This window comes from Carassius carassius, chromosome 7 (assembly GCF_963082965.1).
Source record: "Carassius carassius chromosome 7, fCarCar2.1, whole genome shotgun sequence".
NCBI lineage: Eukaryota > Metazoa > Chordata > Actinopteri > Cypriniformes > Cyprinidae > Carassius > Carassius carassius.
Window position 1 is genome coordinate 27,984,837 of NC_081761.1, and position 15,117 is coordinate 27,999,953.

A 15,117-nucleotide genomic window follows, 5' to 3' on the forward strand; every position below is an offset into this window, starting at 1 on the left:
GTTTAAGATATTTTAGATTTAGTCCGAGAGCTCTCAGTCCCTCCATTGAAGCTGTGTGTACGGTATACTGTCCTCGGCGTTCATCTCTCTCTTCACAGCAGTTCAGTCAGCACGCGCAGTCTTCTTAATCGCTTGATTCGCTCAATGATGTGCCAGCTTCATCAAACCTGCCATCTACAGTTCTGTTTGTAATGGAATGATTCGTAACATTTTTATAATTGTAACGAGTAACGATGCAGCACATAAAAAAATATTGGAGTAAAAGTATTAAACTCATCGAAAATATGTACTGAAGCAAAAGTGAAAAAATAATACTCTAGTAAAGTACAGATACCGCCTTTTAGTACTTAAAGGCAGGATAGGTAATAAATTTATAAACAACTTTCTTCCAAATTTGTTTTAACTTTCTATATATATCAATGCATAATTAAAATGTAAGTACTCTGATAAAAAGAGTATAAAAATCGAGTGACTCTAGACCGTTTAATCTGTATTAAACACAGCTCATTATTTCCATTTCGGGACGAAACATAGGATTGGCTTAGGCGACTGTCACTCTCTCGCAACCATGGCAACCACCCTTTTGCCACACATGACCTGCCCACTTGCGCGCGCACATTTGATTTGAGGAATTCAAGAGGCACGGATCCTAGGAATACCAAAACAATGGCAGAGAAACAGCAAGCAAAATTCACAGTACCGGCCTATGCAGTTAGTGAAGGCAAATCAGGCAAAAAAAGGAAGACAGTAACAGTACAAGAAAAGGAAATGAACAAAAAGTCTTTGGATAAACAAAGAAATAAAACGCGAGTTAATATCGGCGTGGCTTTCCAGCGATGGCGAGAACTGAGGGAACTCAAGGGGCTGAAGTGACTCCTTGATGGCTTTATTTCTGCTGGACAGGTAAATCTTTCTTTTTGTATTTTGATCATACATATTTTTTTGTTTATTTTTTCATGAAGCATGTGTCATTAGCACACGTAGCTGCGTAATATAGCTAACATAACATTACTTAGCGAGCTGTAGTAGAGGCTTTGGAAGGAGCCCAGAAGGGAGGGGGTGGAGTGAATGGAAATAATGAGCTGTCTTTAAAACAGTCGTGAGAGGTCTACAGACACTCGATTTTTATACTTTCTTTTTCAGAGTACTTACATTTTAATTATGTATTGATATATAAATAAAGTTTAAACAAATTTGGAAAAAAAGTTTTTTATACATTTTTTTACCTACCCTGCCTTTAAGTACAGTAGTGAAGTAGTTCTACTTCGTTACTATACATCTCTGGTAGCCAATGAGCTCACTGCTCAACACTCAAATACTTGGCTAGTGTTTACTGTTTTAGTTTGCAGTGTGCTTCAGTAATCCTCCACCTTCCCCAGCTCCACCTGTATAGCATCGCTATGAGGTGATTCATTGTATGCTATGGGGGTTATTCATATGTTATACTGTATGTGCCGCAGCAGTATTTCTTATATGCTCATATCCATATGTTGTGGATGTATTGGCAGAAGCAAGTCTAGGTACTTGCCCTGCAACAGCAGCAACAGCGTAGCAGCAGAGCAGATCTTATTCCACCAACTCATTAATTTTATTAGAATACAATTTTTTATTCATTTGAAAACACATTGCATTTTCACAATTTAAGACAATGTTTCATGCTGAAGGTTTCATGCAATGATAAAAAAAAGTTCAGTCTAGGCCCAAAGTCTGAGTCAAAGATGTCTTCACTTTGAAGCCACAGATGTAGTTTTGTTTATCATGACAAGCTAAGTCATTCCATTTGCCAACATCTGAAAAAGTAGGAAAAAAACAACAGCGAATTAATAATCATTATAGATTATAAATTATATTTTATACTAATCATGCAATGATTTTACCAGTAAATAGAATTATTGGTAAAATGGTAAGGTGAAACCCTTACGATTAAAGTTCATTTCCACACAGTCTTCTCTTGAGTTGTAGTTGTTAGGCTCACCAGGTGTCCAAGTTTGATAGTTCCAGGAGGAACCATCAGTCCAGATGAATCTACCAGACTGAGAGAGTGAGACACATTTTAAAGAAAATGTTTTAAAAAAACAAAAACAAAAAACAGTCTGTATCATTTACCTGAAAAAACTCAAAGCCTCCGATCCAGATGCGCAGGTTTTGTGGGTTATACCTGATCACAATGCAGAGCAGATCATCATTAGCCTCTGAGTTATGCACTGACACCAGGTGTCCACCAGGGGCTTGGTTTCTGCAGCTGTACTGTACGGCAAGAGCAACAATGTCAATGAAAATGAAAATGTGGAAAGAATAATTTGGAGAATGTGAACATGTAATTTTGTTCCATTGAAACGACTTACCTCAGCATCAGAAAAGTTGAGAGGGCTGCCGAAGTATCTGACACAGCGTGACCCCACTCTGTACCAGTCCTCATAGCCAGTCAATGGACATTGTTTTGGCAGAACACAGCCTGATGATAGACTTGTATGTCCAGCAGCCTCATCTAAATGACATCATTATGCACCAAATTTATCCTGCACTCTTAGAAAAAAATGTTCCAAAAGTGTGTTTTCACAGTGGTGTTAACAGTAGAAGAATTTTAGGTTTCCCACAGAATCTTTTAGCGAATAGTTTTTTACCTTTTCTAAAGAAAAATATTTTACAATTTGAAGAACATTTTGTGCAATGGAAAGGTTATAAGCATAATGTTCTATATGGAAACATAATTGGCAAAAAAAAAAAAAAACTTTTAGAGTGTTAAAGCTATTTATTGCATGACATATTTTAGTAAATGAAACAAATGTTCAACATCACCTCTCTCGATTGTTAAGACGCTGCAATGTCCCAAGAGGAGAGTTACCAATAAAAAGCTGAAAGACTCCATTCCTGCTTCACTTTAAAGGAGAAAACTTTATCTGTGGAAACTCACAATTGTTTTAATAAAATTGAATTTTTAAAGACATTTTTCTTTTTATTTATTTATAATATTATAATTTATAATAATACATATAATAATAGATGGTTACCCAAATTTTAAATTATTTTTTTGGCTGCAATAATGACAAAATATCTTATGGTTTCTGGATACAAGAAATGTTTTTTTTTGAAGAAGAGGACTTACCGCTGCAATTCTTCCACTCTTGTCTTCTCTGTTCCCTCAGAACTTTTAGTTTGTCTTAAGTCTGTAGTTGTGTACTTTTTCACAACTCCTCCCTTTCTATAACCAGGGTTATTATAGTTAACTAGAACTAAAACCATTAAAATGAATAAAAAGGAAATAAAATATAAAAACCCTCCGCTTCAATTTCAGCTTGCAACATTTCTCATTTTCATTTAGTGTAACTTGAACTAAAATATCCTTACACCTTAAGTACATTTTAAAAGAAATTAACCCAAAATGAATATATATTATCTATCTATCTATCTATCTATATATATATATATATATATATATATAAATATATATATGAATATATAATATATAGTATCTCAACGATGTTAAGATAATAGTGTCTCTAGTTCAGCCTTTAGTGTATTTAATGGAGTTTGACATACTGTAGAAGCTCATGCATGGCATGCATTTTTATTGCATTACAAATACAAAAATATATATAATAAAAATTGGATTGACTATATTTAGACACATTAGACAGGTATTATTTTGGTGCTGTTACTGTAATTGTGCAAAATAATTAAGAAAGCTTAAGAAAGCCACACTAGACCGTTATACCACTGTCCCATGTGGTTACAGACACAGTTGCTGATCTCTTAAAATTTGAATTGCTACTTTTCACATTGCAAAGTACAGGTAATGAAAATAAGCTGAATGCATGCACTGTTTATCTGCCTAAAAACTTAGAATTTTTCAAGAAAGTCTGAAAATGACTGTAGAGCTTAATATCTTTTTTTTCAGCTTAGTAAATGTATTTCTCCTTATGTAAAAAATACTAATATACGTTCATTTTTTACAACTCCCCCTTCTCACTTTTTTTTACTGCATTTGAACTGTGATACTTTTTCAGCAGTTTTCACACTGAAAACCAAAAGCTTTTAGTTGTGTTAATCTTCTAATGTTAACCATGTACTTTTTACTCTTAAATTGAACATTGAGTCATTGATAGAGATATGTTTTCAGTCTTGTTTCTGTGTCATAAATCAATAATTAAGATGAGAACATTTTATTTATATTACAAATTACATTTCTTTTATTGCCCTGAGTCTCCCCATAACCTGCATCAAAGTCTACAAGCAAATTAATGGAATTAGTGGTGGTATAAAAAAGTAACAACATGTAATAGTTTAGAATAAAAAATGATCATGCAATGTTACCCTGGCCATACTTTGCCAAAGGTGTGACTGATATACTTTAACAATTAGTTGAACAATAAACAGTATCACAAGATAAAAAAACAACACATACATTTGGGTGTATACTATACAATCACATGATTTATTAAATATTATTAACTAATTGCTAGTTATGGCCATGCAAACACTATGAGCATACATACTTACTATTTAATACTAACAAAATAGAGATCACTCAGGCAAATAATTCATTTTGACTGATTGATTTTGATTTGAGATGTTTAAGATTGGGGCCAAGGCTATAGATAAAATATTCCTTATGTAAAATGGGGGGAGGGATTCAGCTTCAGAAATTAGCTTATGGAGGCTAAATATTAAATATAAATGTATTTATTTATAATGCTAGCATATTGGTCTAGACTGTTTTATGTGGAATAGTCTAAGTTAAGTGGAAAAAATTATATCAATTATTACTTGTATGAAATGCAATTAATGAAGAACTATGATTTTTTTTTTTTAATTCCTGTGATCGAATGCACTATTAACTATAACGTTCAATGGAAAATGCGCCGGAGTCGGTGGAGAACTTCTCATCAGTTTTGATTGAATGCTCGCTGTGGTCTCTGCTCCTGTACAGTGAATTACTGCTCTGAATATGTGAATCTGATACCTACAAACAGAGCAAGAGACAGACAGGCAAAGATTATTTTCATTTTCATCCTAACTAGATAGATGTAATGCTGTTGTCGACTTGTTCGCAAAAATGCAAACCTCTTCAAATTTCTTGGCCTTGTATTGGTCAGCTCCTTTCAAAAAGTTGAGCAGAATGATGTCACAAAGCACTGTACCCTAAAATATTAAAACAAACAAACAACAAAAAACATTAAGAAAAACGATAGTGTGGAGGTGGAGGCGTGGTTTAGCGAAGCCTGCAGCAGGAGAGAGAGTTGGAAGACGAACGGTGAGTGAGCGGGTTGAACGGAAATAATCAACACCTGTCTCTTGTTTTAGTAATTGGCGTGGAGAGAGTATTTAATGCCAGGGGAAACCAGAGGAGTGGAGAGAGAGAGAAAGGACTGCTGACGACCGCACGAGCCGAAGCCGCATCCCGGAAGTGGTGTTTAATTTATTGTTGCCGGTGTGAGTGACACCGTTCAAAGAGATTCTTTTGTTAATAAAACGTCAGCAGTCAAGCCGACCCCTCGTCCTCTTCCTTTCCATCCTTGAACCTTTCCACACTGGTGCCGAAACCCGGGAAGGAAGAAGGACCGCAGCCTTCATGCAAAACCCGTCCTCCACGCCACTCGCGGACATCATCGCGTCCCTCTCGGTCCTGCATCGCGAACAACACCAGGCCCTGCTGGACTTGAGGACCAACCAGGAAAGCGGTTCCAGGCCATCGTACAAGCCCAGCAGGAGGACCGCGAGAGGTTCCGGAGCTGGATCGACCGGGAGGTTCGCGCCGAGGCCACCGGGCCGCCCACGGTCCCGGTGCATCTGCCAATGCACAAGATGGGGCCCCAGGACGATCCAGAAGCGTTCCTGGAGCTCTTCCAGAAGTCAGCGGAAGCCTGCGGGTGGCCCCGCGAACAGTGGCCGGTGCGCCTCATCCCCCTGCTCTTGTGCGAGGCCCAGCTGGCCGTGCAACAGCTCCCGGTGGCGAACCTCCTGGTCTTCAATGACCTGAAGAGGGCCATCATCCAGCGGGTCGGCCGGAGCCCCGAGCAACATCGCCAGCGCTTCCGATCCCTGGACTTTGGGGGAGCCAGTCAGCCCTTTGCGATGGCCCAACAGCTCCGAGACTCCTGCCGCATGTGGCTACTGGCCGAGGGAAGTGACGTAGAGCACGTCATCAACCTGGTGGTGCTGGAGCAGTTCATCGCTCGGCTGCCAAAGACTGCCGAGTGGGTCCAGTGCCACCATCCCACGTCGCTGGACTCGGCCATCCACCTGGCGGAGGACCACATGGTGGCATGCCCAGGGGTCGGCGAACCCCTACCCTCTGCCTCTCTCTCTTCTTCTCTCCCCCCTCCTTCTTTCTCTCGCCCTGTCCCTCTCCCTAGGTCCCGGCCACCCGGCCCACCTAGAGTCCCGCCCCGGGGGCGGGGCAGACCAGGGGTCCTACGCGGGTTCAAGAGCACCGCCCAGGGGGGTGGGACTGATGGCCACCGGAGGGGACAGCGCTTCGGTTTCTCCGCTCTCTCCTCGCCAAATGTTCAACCCACTCCCTGTCACTGGGGCGGGGGGAAGGTCTGGGCTGGCCTGTTGGCATTACGGGGATCCGGACCATTTCGTGGACGGATGTCCAATGATGGAGGTGGGGACAATGATCCGGGTCCCGGACGCCCCGCAGGTCACCCCCTGTCAGGCCGGCGAATACCAAATACCTGTGAGTATCAAGGGGGGTATTTATCCGGCCTTGGTGGATTCAGGATGTAACCAAACCTCGATCCATCAAAGCCTGATTCAACCGGGGGCATTGGATACCAGCCACGTGGTTAAGGTGCGGTGTGTGCACGGGGATGTAGTGGAATATCCGGTAATGCCTGTCGTTATCCAATTTCGGGGTCAAAAGAATAGCGTCGAGGTGGCCGTTAGTCTGCACCTCCAGCATCCAATAATTTTGGGTACGAATTGGCCCGCCTTTGCGGCTCTATTGGGGTCTCTGTGCGCAGGTGCCTCTTGAGGAAATAAGGCCCGGAACGGGAGCGCACGGGTGCAGGTGGGAGAAACTGAGCCGGGACCGCCGGGCCCTGCTCCAGTGGAACCGCGTGAAGTCGAGAGATGGGGTCTCTTGAAGCGCAATGACTTTCCCCTGGAGCAGTCTCGGGATGAAACATTGAAACACGCAGGTCCGTACCATCGATGGCCAGCTTCTCCAGCCTACTCAAACGCTCTCCTATCCGTATTTCACCATTTTAAAAGATCGGTTGTATCAAGTGACCCAAGACGCTCGGACAAAAGAAGATACAACACAATTGTTAGTTCCAAGGAGCCGCAGGGAAATGCTTTTCCAAGCGGCTCATTCTAATCCAATGACAGGGCACCTGGGACAGGCTGCCACACTAAATTGCCTCATGACCCAGTTTTTTTGGCCGGGCATTCACGAGAATGTGCGCAGGTGGTGCGCGTCTTGTCCTGAATGCCAGTTGGTAAACCCACCGGCCACCCCAAAAGCGCCATTGCGCCCCCTCCCATTAATGCAGGTCCCCTTCGAGAGAATTGGTATGAACCTCATCGGGGCCATTAGAGCGATCCGTAAGGGGACATAGTTTTGCATTAGTCAAGTCGATTATGCAACACGATATCCGGAAGCAGTGGCCCTCCGCAACATTTCGGCTAAGAGTGTGGCGGACGCACTGTTTCGTTTAATCTCCCGGGTGGGGCTTCCGAAAGAAATCCTCACCGATCAAGGCACGGCGTTTATGTCACGTACGTTACGTGAACTTTACGAATTATTGGGCATTAAATCGATTCGGACCAGCGTCTATCACCCACAGACCGACGGCCTGGTCGAACGCTTTAGTCGCACGCTTAAGTCAATGATTCGTAAATTCGTGCAGGAAGACGCCAAAAATTGGGATAAGGGGTTAGAACCCTTGTTGTTCGCTGTGCGAGAGATCCCGCAAGCCTCCACAGGGTTTTCCCCCTTCGAGCTTCTCTATGGATGGCAGCCCCGAGGGGTGCTTGATGTCCTGAGAGAAACTTGGGAGGACGGACCGTCTCAAAGCAAAAATGAAATTCAGTATGTCCTGGACTTGAGAACAAAACTCCACACTTTGGGGTGGCTATCAAAGGAGAATTTGTTACAAGCTCAGGACAGACAGAGCCGGCTGTACAACAGGGGCGCCAAGTTACGCAAATTTGCACCGGGAGAGAAAGTACTTGTATTACTCCCAACCTCAAGCTCCAAATTAATGGCAAAGTGGCAGGGACCGTTTGAGGTCGCACAACAAGTTGGAGAGCTCGATTATGAGGTTATACGGTCAGATAGGAACGGGGCACGTCAAATATATCACCTCAATCTCCTTAAAAATGGAAGGAGGTGGAGCCAGTGATGTTGGTGACGGTGATTAGTGGAGAGGAGGATCCTGGGCCGGAGGCGAATGTCAAATCTCAATCCCTCACCCTGGCCCCAGGTTTGAGATCACCTCTCGCCGTCCCAGCTCACTGACGTAACAAGATTGCAGGCTGAATTTGCTGACGTGTTCTCGCCCCTACCCGGCCATACCAACCTGATCCAGCACCATATCGAGACGGAGCCGGGCGTGGTAGTTCGCAGCCAGCCGTATCGCTTGCCTGAGCATAAGAAAAAGGTAGTTCAGGCTGAATTAGGTGTCATGCTTGAAATGGGGGTAATAGAAGAATCCAACAGCGACTGGGCGAGCCCGATAGTTTTGGTTCCGAAATAGGACGGCTCAGTCCGTTTCTGTGTGGATTACCGCAAGGTGAATGCTGTGTCGAAATTCAACGCGTATCCAATGCCGCGGGTTGACGAGTCGCTTGATCGGCTCGGCACAGCTCGTTTTTATTCGACGTTGGACCTAACAAAGGGATATTGGCAGATCCCCTTGTCTCCTTTATCCAAAGAAAAGACAGCTTTCACAACGCCGTTTGGTTTACAACAATTTGTCACCCTTCCGTTCTGGTTTTTCGGGGCTCCGCCCACCTTTCAGCGACTCATGGACAAGATCCTGCGACCCCATGCTGCATATGCGGCTGCCTACTTGGATGATATCATATTTAGTAATGATTGGCAGCGGCATATGCAGCATTTGAGGGCGGTCTTGAGGTCGCTGAGGGGGGCTGGACTCACGGCCAGCCCAAAGAAGTGTGCGGTTGGGCGTGTGGAGGTAAAGTATCTGGGCTTCCACTTGGGGCATGGACAGGTGCGTCCCCAAATTGAAAAGACAGCCGCGGTTGCGACCTGTCCGCATCCTAAGACCAAAAAGGAGGTGAGACAGTTCCTGGGGCTGGCGGGATATTATAGACGGTTTGTTCCTAATTATTCGGACCTCACCAGCCCCTTGACTGACCTTACTAAAAAGGAGGTACCAGATACAGTCCAATGGACGGAGCCGTGTCAGCAGGCCTTTACCCAAGTGAAGGCTGCTCTATGTGGCGGGCTGTTGTTACACGCTCCTAATTTCTCTCTCCCTTTTCTGTTCCAGACAGACGCGTCAGACAGGGGGCTAGGTGCAGTCCTGTCTCAGGAGATCGAGGGAGAGGAACGGCCGGTGCTGTACATTAGTCGCAAGCTCTCTAGGAGAGAGACTAAGTACAGCACCATTGAGAAAGAATGCCTTGCCAGGTGGGCCGTCCTCACCCTCCGCTACTATCTCCTGGGATGGGAGTTCACCCTCTGTTCGGACCACGCCCCCCTGCAATGGCTCCACCGCATGAAAGATACCAACGCGTGGATCACTCAATGGTATCTGGCTCTACAGCCTTTTAAGTTCAAAGTGACCCACAGACCGGGTGTTCAGATGGCTGCGGCCGACTTCCTCTCCAGAAATGGGGGGAGGGGGAGGGGGAGGCTGCAGGCCGGATGGCTCCCCGGTGGGGGTATGTGGAGGCGGAGGCGTGGTTTAGCGAAGCCTGCAGCGGGAGAGAGACTCGGGAGACGAACAGTGAGTGAGCGGGTTGAACGGAAATAATCAACACCTGTCTCTTGTTTTAGTAATTGGCGTGGAGAGAGTATTTAACGCCAGGGGAAACCAGAGTAGTGGAGAGAGAGAAACGACTGCTGACGAACGCACGAGCCGAAGCCGCATCCCGGAAGTGGTGTTTAGTTTATTGTTGCCGGTGTGAGTGACACCGTTCAAAGAGATTCTTTTGTTAATAAAAACATCAGCAGTCAAGCCGACCCCTCGTCCTCTTCCTTTCCATCCTTGAACCTTTCCACAGATAGTTTTGTCCACTGAAATGGGTCCTTATATACCGGTCTCAAAACTTTAATGATGTTCAAGATGAGGATGGAGGTAAAACTGATGTAATGAAAATTATTGTTATACAAAATGAAAAATATACTGTAGATTATACAAAAGAACTGGCATGTGGTTCTCTGAGACATTACCTGTTTTCCATAATGTGTCTCCATTATACAAGTAAATTATGTCTATTCTGATCGATCTTTCCTGAAGATCTGGGGCCAATCAGGCAGTTTGTTCACTTCTCACTTGGGTCACATTTCAGATGATTCAACACATTTTCATTATTTGAGTTATTTCATGCGCAGAACTGCGGTAAAAGTGTTGTGCTTAGTAACTGGCAAGACAGAGCAGGACTGTCACACACACTTTTTTTTCTTAGATCCCGCTACCATTTTTGATTGAATTGACTGACAAGTTTTTTCTAAGAATGTTGTATGTCAAACATGTAAGTACACTGAATAAGTGTGCTTATAAGCTATATATGGATTGCATTTTGCACGGTTTAATGATCATGCACAGAATCTAGTAATGAAGACACATACCACGCCAACAGAAGTGAAGGCAGCAACCATGTTGATTAAGGTTGGGATCATGTCAAATTTTCCTGCCTTTAAAGAGAAGATCTAATGAGCGATAACGCCAAAACTTTCATTGAAAATACACAAACATGTTAATATAAACTCACATTTCCATTAACCAGCACATCAAATCTGATAGCATAGGCTTTCAGCAGAGTGCGATACTCGGTCCCGTTCTCCATTTGAAAATACTTTGCATACCTAAGGACAAAGATTTAGACAAATAAGTATTATCAAACCTCTTAACTTCGAATAATTTAGTGCCTTTATGTAATATTTTATAAACACATTTTATACAACAAAGGTGCATAAAAGGTTCTTCACAGTGATGCCATGTGGTTCTTAATGGAACCATTTAAACAAAAAAGGGTATTGTGAAGCACCTTTATTTTTAAGAGTGTAGTATGGGGGCCACTCTAAAAGTCTGGTGAGTAACAACTATGAACATCAGGATTAGTCATAAGAATGAAGTATATGTGTTTGTTTGTGCAGTATAATTAGAGCTCTGCAGACTCCAACATTCTTCATTCAACTTTAAGGTGGAAACAAAAGCTTCCAGAACCTGAAGTTGTATCCTGGAGACACATTGGTCTTTATTGACATGGCGTCCAGGCGAGTGAAGGAGTAGGCCGGCTTGCACTCATCATCTGCCTTGTCTAAATCACACAGCCACGCTATTTTTATCCCTATCACTCCCCCCTGAGAGAAAGAAAGAGAGAGATACCTTACATAAATCCAATTTGCTTTTGCACTTAAGGAGAAATAAAGATAATGCAATTTTCGGAGAGAAAAATCTGAGTTTTTTTTTATAAAACACCTATTTGATACTTTTATAAAAACAGTTATTATTTAAAACAACAGGTATTTCTTTGTTGTCTTTTAAACTATTTCCATTGGTAGAGTTAAGTATCAGGAACTAACTGGCCAAATTACTTTTATAGAATTACTTAATTATGGAATTGTAGAAGCAATGTAACAATCACATAAATAAATACATTAAATACGTTAATTACAGTAGAAAGCAAGGGGTAAATTAACCAAATAAATAAATAATTAAAATAACACTCACTTTTTTAGCTAGAGTAGTAAAGTCCTGTTGTGCAAATCGGATCACATCCCCCACTTTGAATATCGGACAATACATGTTACTCTCAAAGTCAAAATTACACCGCTTTATGTAGGAATTATTGATGTTGGGCAAAAAGTTTGCCCTGAAAGGAAAAAAAAAAAAATTAATAACATCAGAAATGCAGATATTATCTTAAAACAATTTGTCTTTGTGTTTAATTGGCCTTACTTTTCGAAGTTAAAACGTGGGAAGCGAATGCTGTTCTTGATGAAGATGGTAAAGTTCTCCACCTCCATCATGGGGTTTCTGAGTAAGAAAAAACGTCATCAGTCCTTTCATTCAACCATTTACGTGTCTATTCATTTGTTCATTCACAAGCAGACTCACGGCTGAATTTCATCAATCTCTGCAGGACACCATCCTTTAATCTCACAGGTTTTGTGGCTAGTATTGAAGTGCACACAGCGTCCTGTCAGCAACCCTTCAGACAGCCAATGAAAATAAACATAAGATATATAAACCAGGGCTGTTCAAACCCTGCATCCTTTAAAGGCTGCTTTCATCACTAGTGCACAACAAACCGTGGGATAGTCTGGGCAACAAAGGATTCATCTGTTGTATCCTTCATTGCCTAAAAATCAACAGATGAATTTGTGGTCCAGACTATCCCACGGTTCGTTGTGCACTGATGACGATAGTTTTTTTTTGTTGGTGAGAAAATGCTGGATTTGCTGGCACTGATATCCTTGTGGGCAGCATGCTGACATACTACACAGTGTGGCTTTGGTTGTCCTGAGATCGAATTCATCCTTGAGGACCTTTCCCGTTCCCATCCCCCATCTCTCTCTTCCACTCACTTCCTGTCAAATCTCTACTGTCATATCATAGTAAAAAATGCCGGATTACACTTTTAAATTAAGTATTGGGTTTAAAAAAACAACAACTTTAAATCTTTCTTTTATAGATATTTAATACTATTTATTATGTACATAAATGGACCAAGGTGAACATTTTTAGACAAGTTCTAAACCCTATTTTATTTTCAGACTTTTGAAATTAAACTAGTACTAACAGTACTGCCTTTTATCAGTGGCACTAGTTATGTTTAGTAGAAAAAAAGAGCAATCCTTCGTAGGCTAGACCATTCCATTAAACAATGCCCAGTCTGACCTTCGCGGCCTTTGAAAGTGTGGCCTTTTAAGTCCACATGCTTTAAAGGATGCAGCCTCTGAATTGGAACACAGCAAATAGACCATTAAGGGGTCACATTTTAATAAATTGATATTATGACGTTACTATTTTAATAGGTTTTCCTTGACAATTTCAGGATCACAAAACAAACGGTAAGATTAAATGCAAAACAATTCACAATTGTTTTATTGTAAAAATGTGATGATTCCTAATGATTTGGTCTTTCAATAAACTCAAAGATGATAAGGGAAAAAACTTACCATTGCTAGTTGGTTTTGACATATGCTTCTTACAATCATCGTCACTATAACATTTCAATTTGAACTCGCTCTGAAGAGTTACATGTACAAACACATAAACACACACAGAGACAAGAATCAATCAAATTCATGTACATTCATCTTGACAGATTTTAGTGTCCTCGCTCACCTCTGGACAGTAGCCTTGAACTTGATTTTCTGTCGTGATGAGCTTAGTGATAACGCAGAACACTGACGCCCCCTGGCACACACACACACACACACACACACACACACACACACACACACATATTATTTATATAAAAAAGACATACTATAAAATAAAGACATTTGAACTTAAAAAAGTACAAAGTATTTGCTGCATTTTTGACCAGATTTTCCAAATTAGAAACTCCTCAAATGCTTCCAAAGGGAGATCTAATTATCTTTTCATGACAATTCTGTCATCAAACAATGTGATATGTTTTATAAATAAATACAGATTGTATTTATCATACCGCATATGTACTGCATTCAATTATACTGTATATATACACCTCTAAATATTTTGAAACTGCTTGACATTTACTTGAGTAGGTGTGACATAATCGGCTACATCCATGATCCGGTTGTTATACTCTCCAAACCCTTTCACTTTAGTCATGACTGATGATTCGATAGCTGTGTCTCTCACTTGATAGGCTTTCTCATGCAAAAACACCCAGCTGAGGGAGGTTGGATAGGGAGGAAATAGAGAGAGGTAGGGTGGGAAAGATATAGAGAGTGATTTAATAACTTTCTTTAATGTAAAACACTTTTTTACCAAGATCAAAAAGATGATTCCTGCTTTCATACATTTGCCTCTTAAAGTACTTTACACCAATTACGTTGAAACAAAAGACTAAACACAAGCCGTTCAACTGAATTATTTGTTTGGGCACAATCTTAAATCTATCTATTCCACTGACATTATAAAAACAGTGTCTCAAAACAACTCACCCAAAGAAGTATGTGATGATGAGGAGTTGGACGACACGGTTTATGATCCCAATAGTCCAGCTCTTTACCACCACGGACTTGGTCGTCTCATAGGTAAAGAAATCTGTTAAGCAGCTCCACATTTTTGCAGAACACTGCTGCATTCCAAAAAATTACACTCCGCGTGTATCAGTGTATTTATGTGAAAGTTTAGTTAGGAATATAGTGTAGATGCTTCTGAGATATATCCGTCCAAATTATCCTGCTTTTTTAGAATCAAAAATCCATGGATTGTCAATAAAAGTCAAAAAAGCTCTTCAATAATCTATCTTTTTGGTTTGCCTGATATAAAGTCTTCACATCTTGAGAGAAGATGCCCTCTCTTCCTCTTAGTCCCTCCCCTTCTCCTCCCTCTTTCCTCATTCTTCCTCCTTCAGTAATTCAATCCTTTCTTCAGATATAAAATTGACATGTTACACTCAGATGCTTTCTTACCAAGTAACTTGTTCACAAACCAAAGTCACACTCAAACAATTACAAATCAAATTAAGTATTAGTTCCAAAGAAGTTCCTAAAGTCTTCTAATTTACATAAGCATCATACACTATCCATAATAAAACAACTGAATCAGATTCAGGGTATTATGAGTGCATAAAAATGCTATATATACAGTGTGTGAGAACTAGATCACATCTATAACTTTGCCCATAAGTTGATAGACTGCATTTAGTCATTTGCAATATTAGCTTGTTATCTAAACCATCATGTTCTGATGAGATTGACTGATGGTTTTATGCTTACAGGCACATAATGTTGTATGTGTAAAAATAATAGAA

At 41.4% G+C, this 15,117-nt stretch overlaps 2 protein-coding genes across 2 annotated transcripts; both read right to left on the bottom strand.

The window, feature by feature from the left end:
• Nucleotides 1–1,581: 1,581 nt before the first annotated feature.
• On the bottom strand, nucleotides 1,582–3,124 carry LOC132143130 (lectin-like). The gene is made up of 6 exons (XM_059553278.1): nucleotides 3,107–3,124; nucleotides 2,800–2,909; nucleotides 2,346–2,488; nucleotides 2,107–2,247; nucleotides 1,922–2,033; nucleotides 1,582–1,790 (listed from the first exon to the last, which is right to left on the bottom strand). The coding sequence occupies exons 2-6, from the start codon at nucleotides 2,867–2,869 to the stop codon at nucleotides 1,690–1,692; spliced, it is 567 nt and encodes a 188-aa protein (XP_059409261.1). The 5' UTR covers nucleotides 2,870–2,909; nucleotides 3,107–3,124; the 3' UTR covers nucleotides 1,582–1,689.
• A 1,550-nt stretch (nucleotides 3,125–4,674) lies between these two features.
• On the bottom strand, nucleotides 4,675–14,521 carry LOC132143131 (P2X purinoceptor 3-like). The gene is made up of 12 exons (XM_059553279.1): nucleotides 14,303–14,521; nucleotides 13,893–14,028; nucleotides 13,494–13,565; nucleotides 13,325–13,394; nucleotides 12,261–12,354; nucleotides 12,102–12,179; nucleotides 11,874–12,015; nucleotides 11,367–11,503; nucleotides 10,912–11,005; nucleotides 10,769–10,834; nucleotides 5,065–5,142; nucleotides 4,675–4,963 (listed from the first exon to the last, which is right to left on the bottom strand). The coding sequence occupies exons 1-12, from the start codon at nucleotides 14,443–14,445 to the stop codon at nucleotides 4,835–4,837; spliced, it is 1,239 nt and encodes a 412-aa protein (XP_059409262.1). The 5' UTR covers nucleotides 14,446–14,521; the 3' UTR covers nucleotides 4,675–4,834.
• Between the last annotated feature and the right edge of the window lie 596 nt (nucleotides 14,522–15,117).

Bases quoted from the DNA above. Each gene is read 5' to 3' on its own strand.
- LOC132143130 (XM_059553278.1), bottom strand. From the start codon at position 2,869: ATGGAGTCTTTCAGCTTTTTATTGGTAACTCTCCTCTTGGGACATTGC. The intron at 2,489-2,799 runs GTGATGTTGAAC...GATGTCATTTAG, and splicing joins CGTCTTAACAATCGAGAGAG to ATGAGGCTGCTGGACATACA. The intron at 2,248-2,345 runs GTAAGTCGTTTC...CTTGCCGTACAG, and splicing joins TCAACTTTTCTGATGCTGAG to TACAGCTGCAGAAACCAAGC.
- LOC132143131 (XM_059553279.1), bottom strand. From the start codon at position 14,445: ATGCAGCAGTGTTCTGCAAAAATGTGGAGCTGCTTAACAGATTTCTTT. The intron at 13,566-13,892 runs GTAAATGTCAAG...TGTGTGTGCCAG, and splicing joins ATTATGTCACACCTACTCAA to GGGGCGTCAGTGTTCTGCGT. The intron at 13,395-13,493 runs GTGAGCGAGGAC...GTAACTCTTCAG, and splicing joins TTCAAGGCTACTGTCCAGAG to AGCGAGTTCAAATTGAAATG.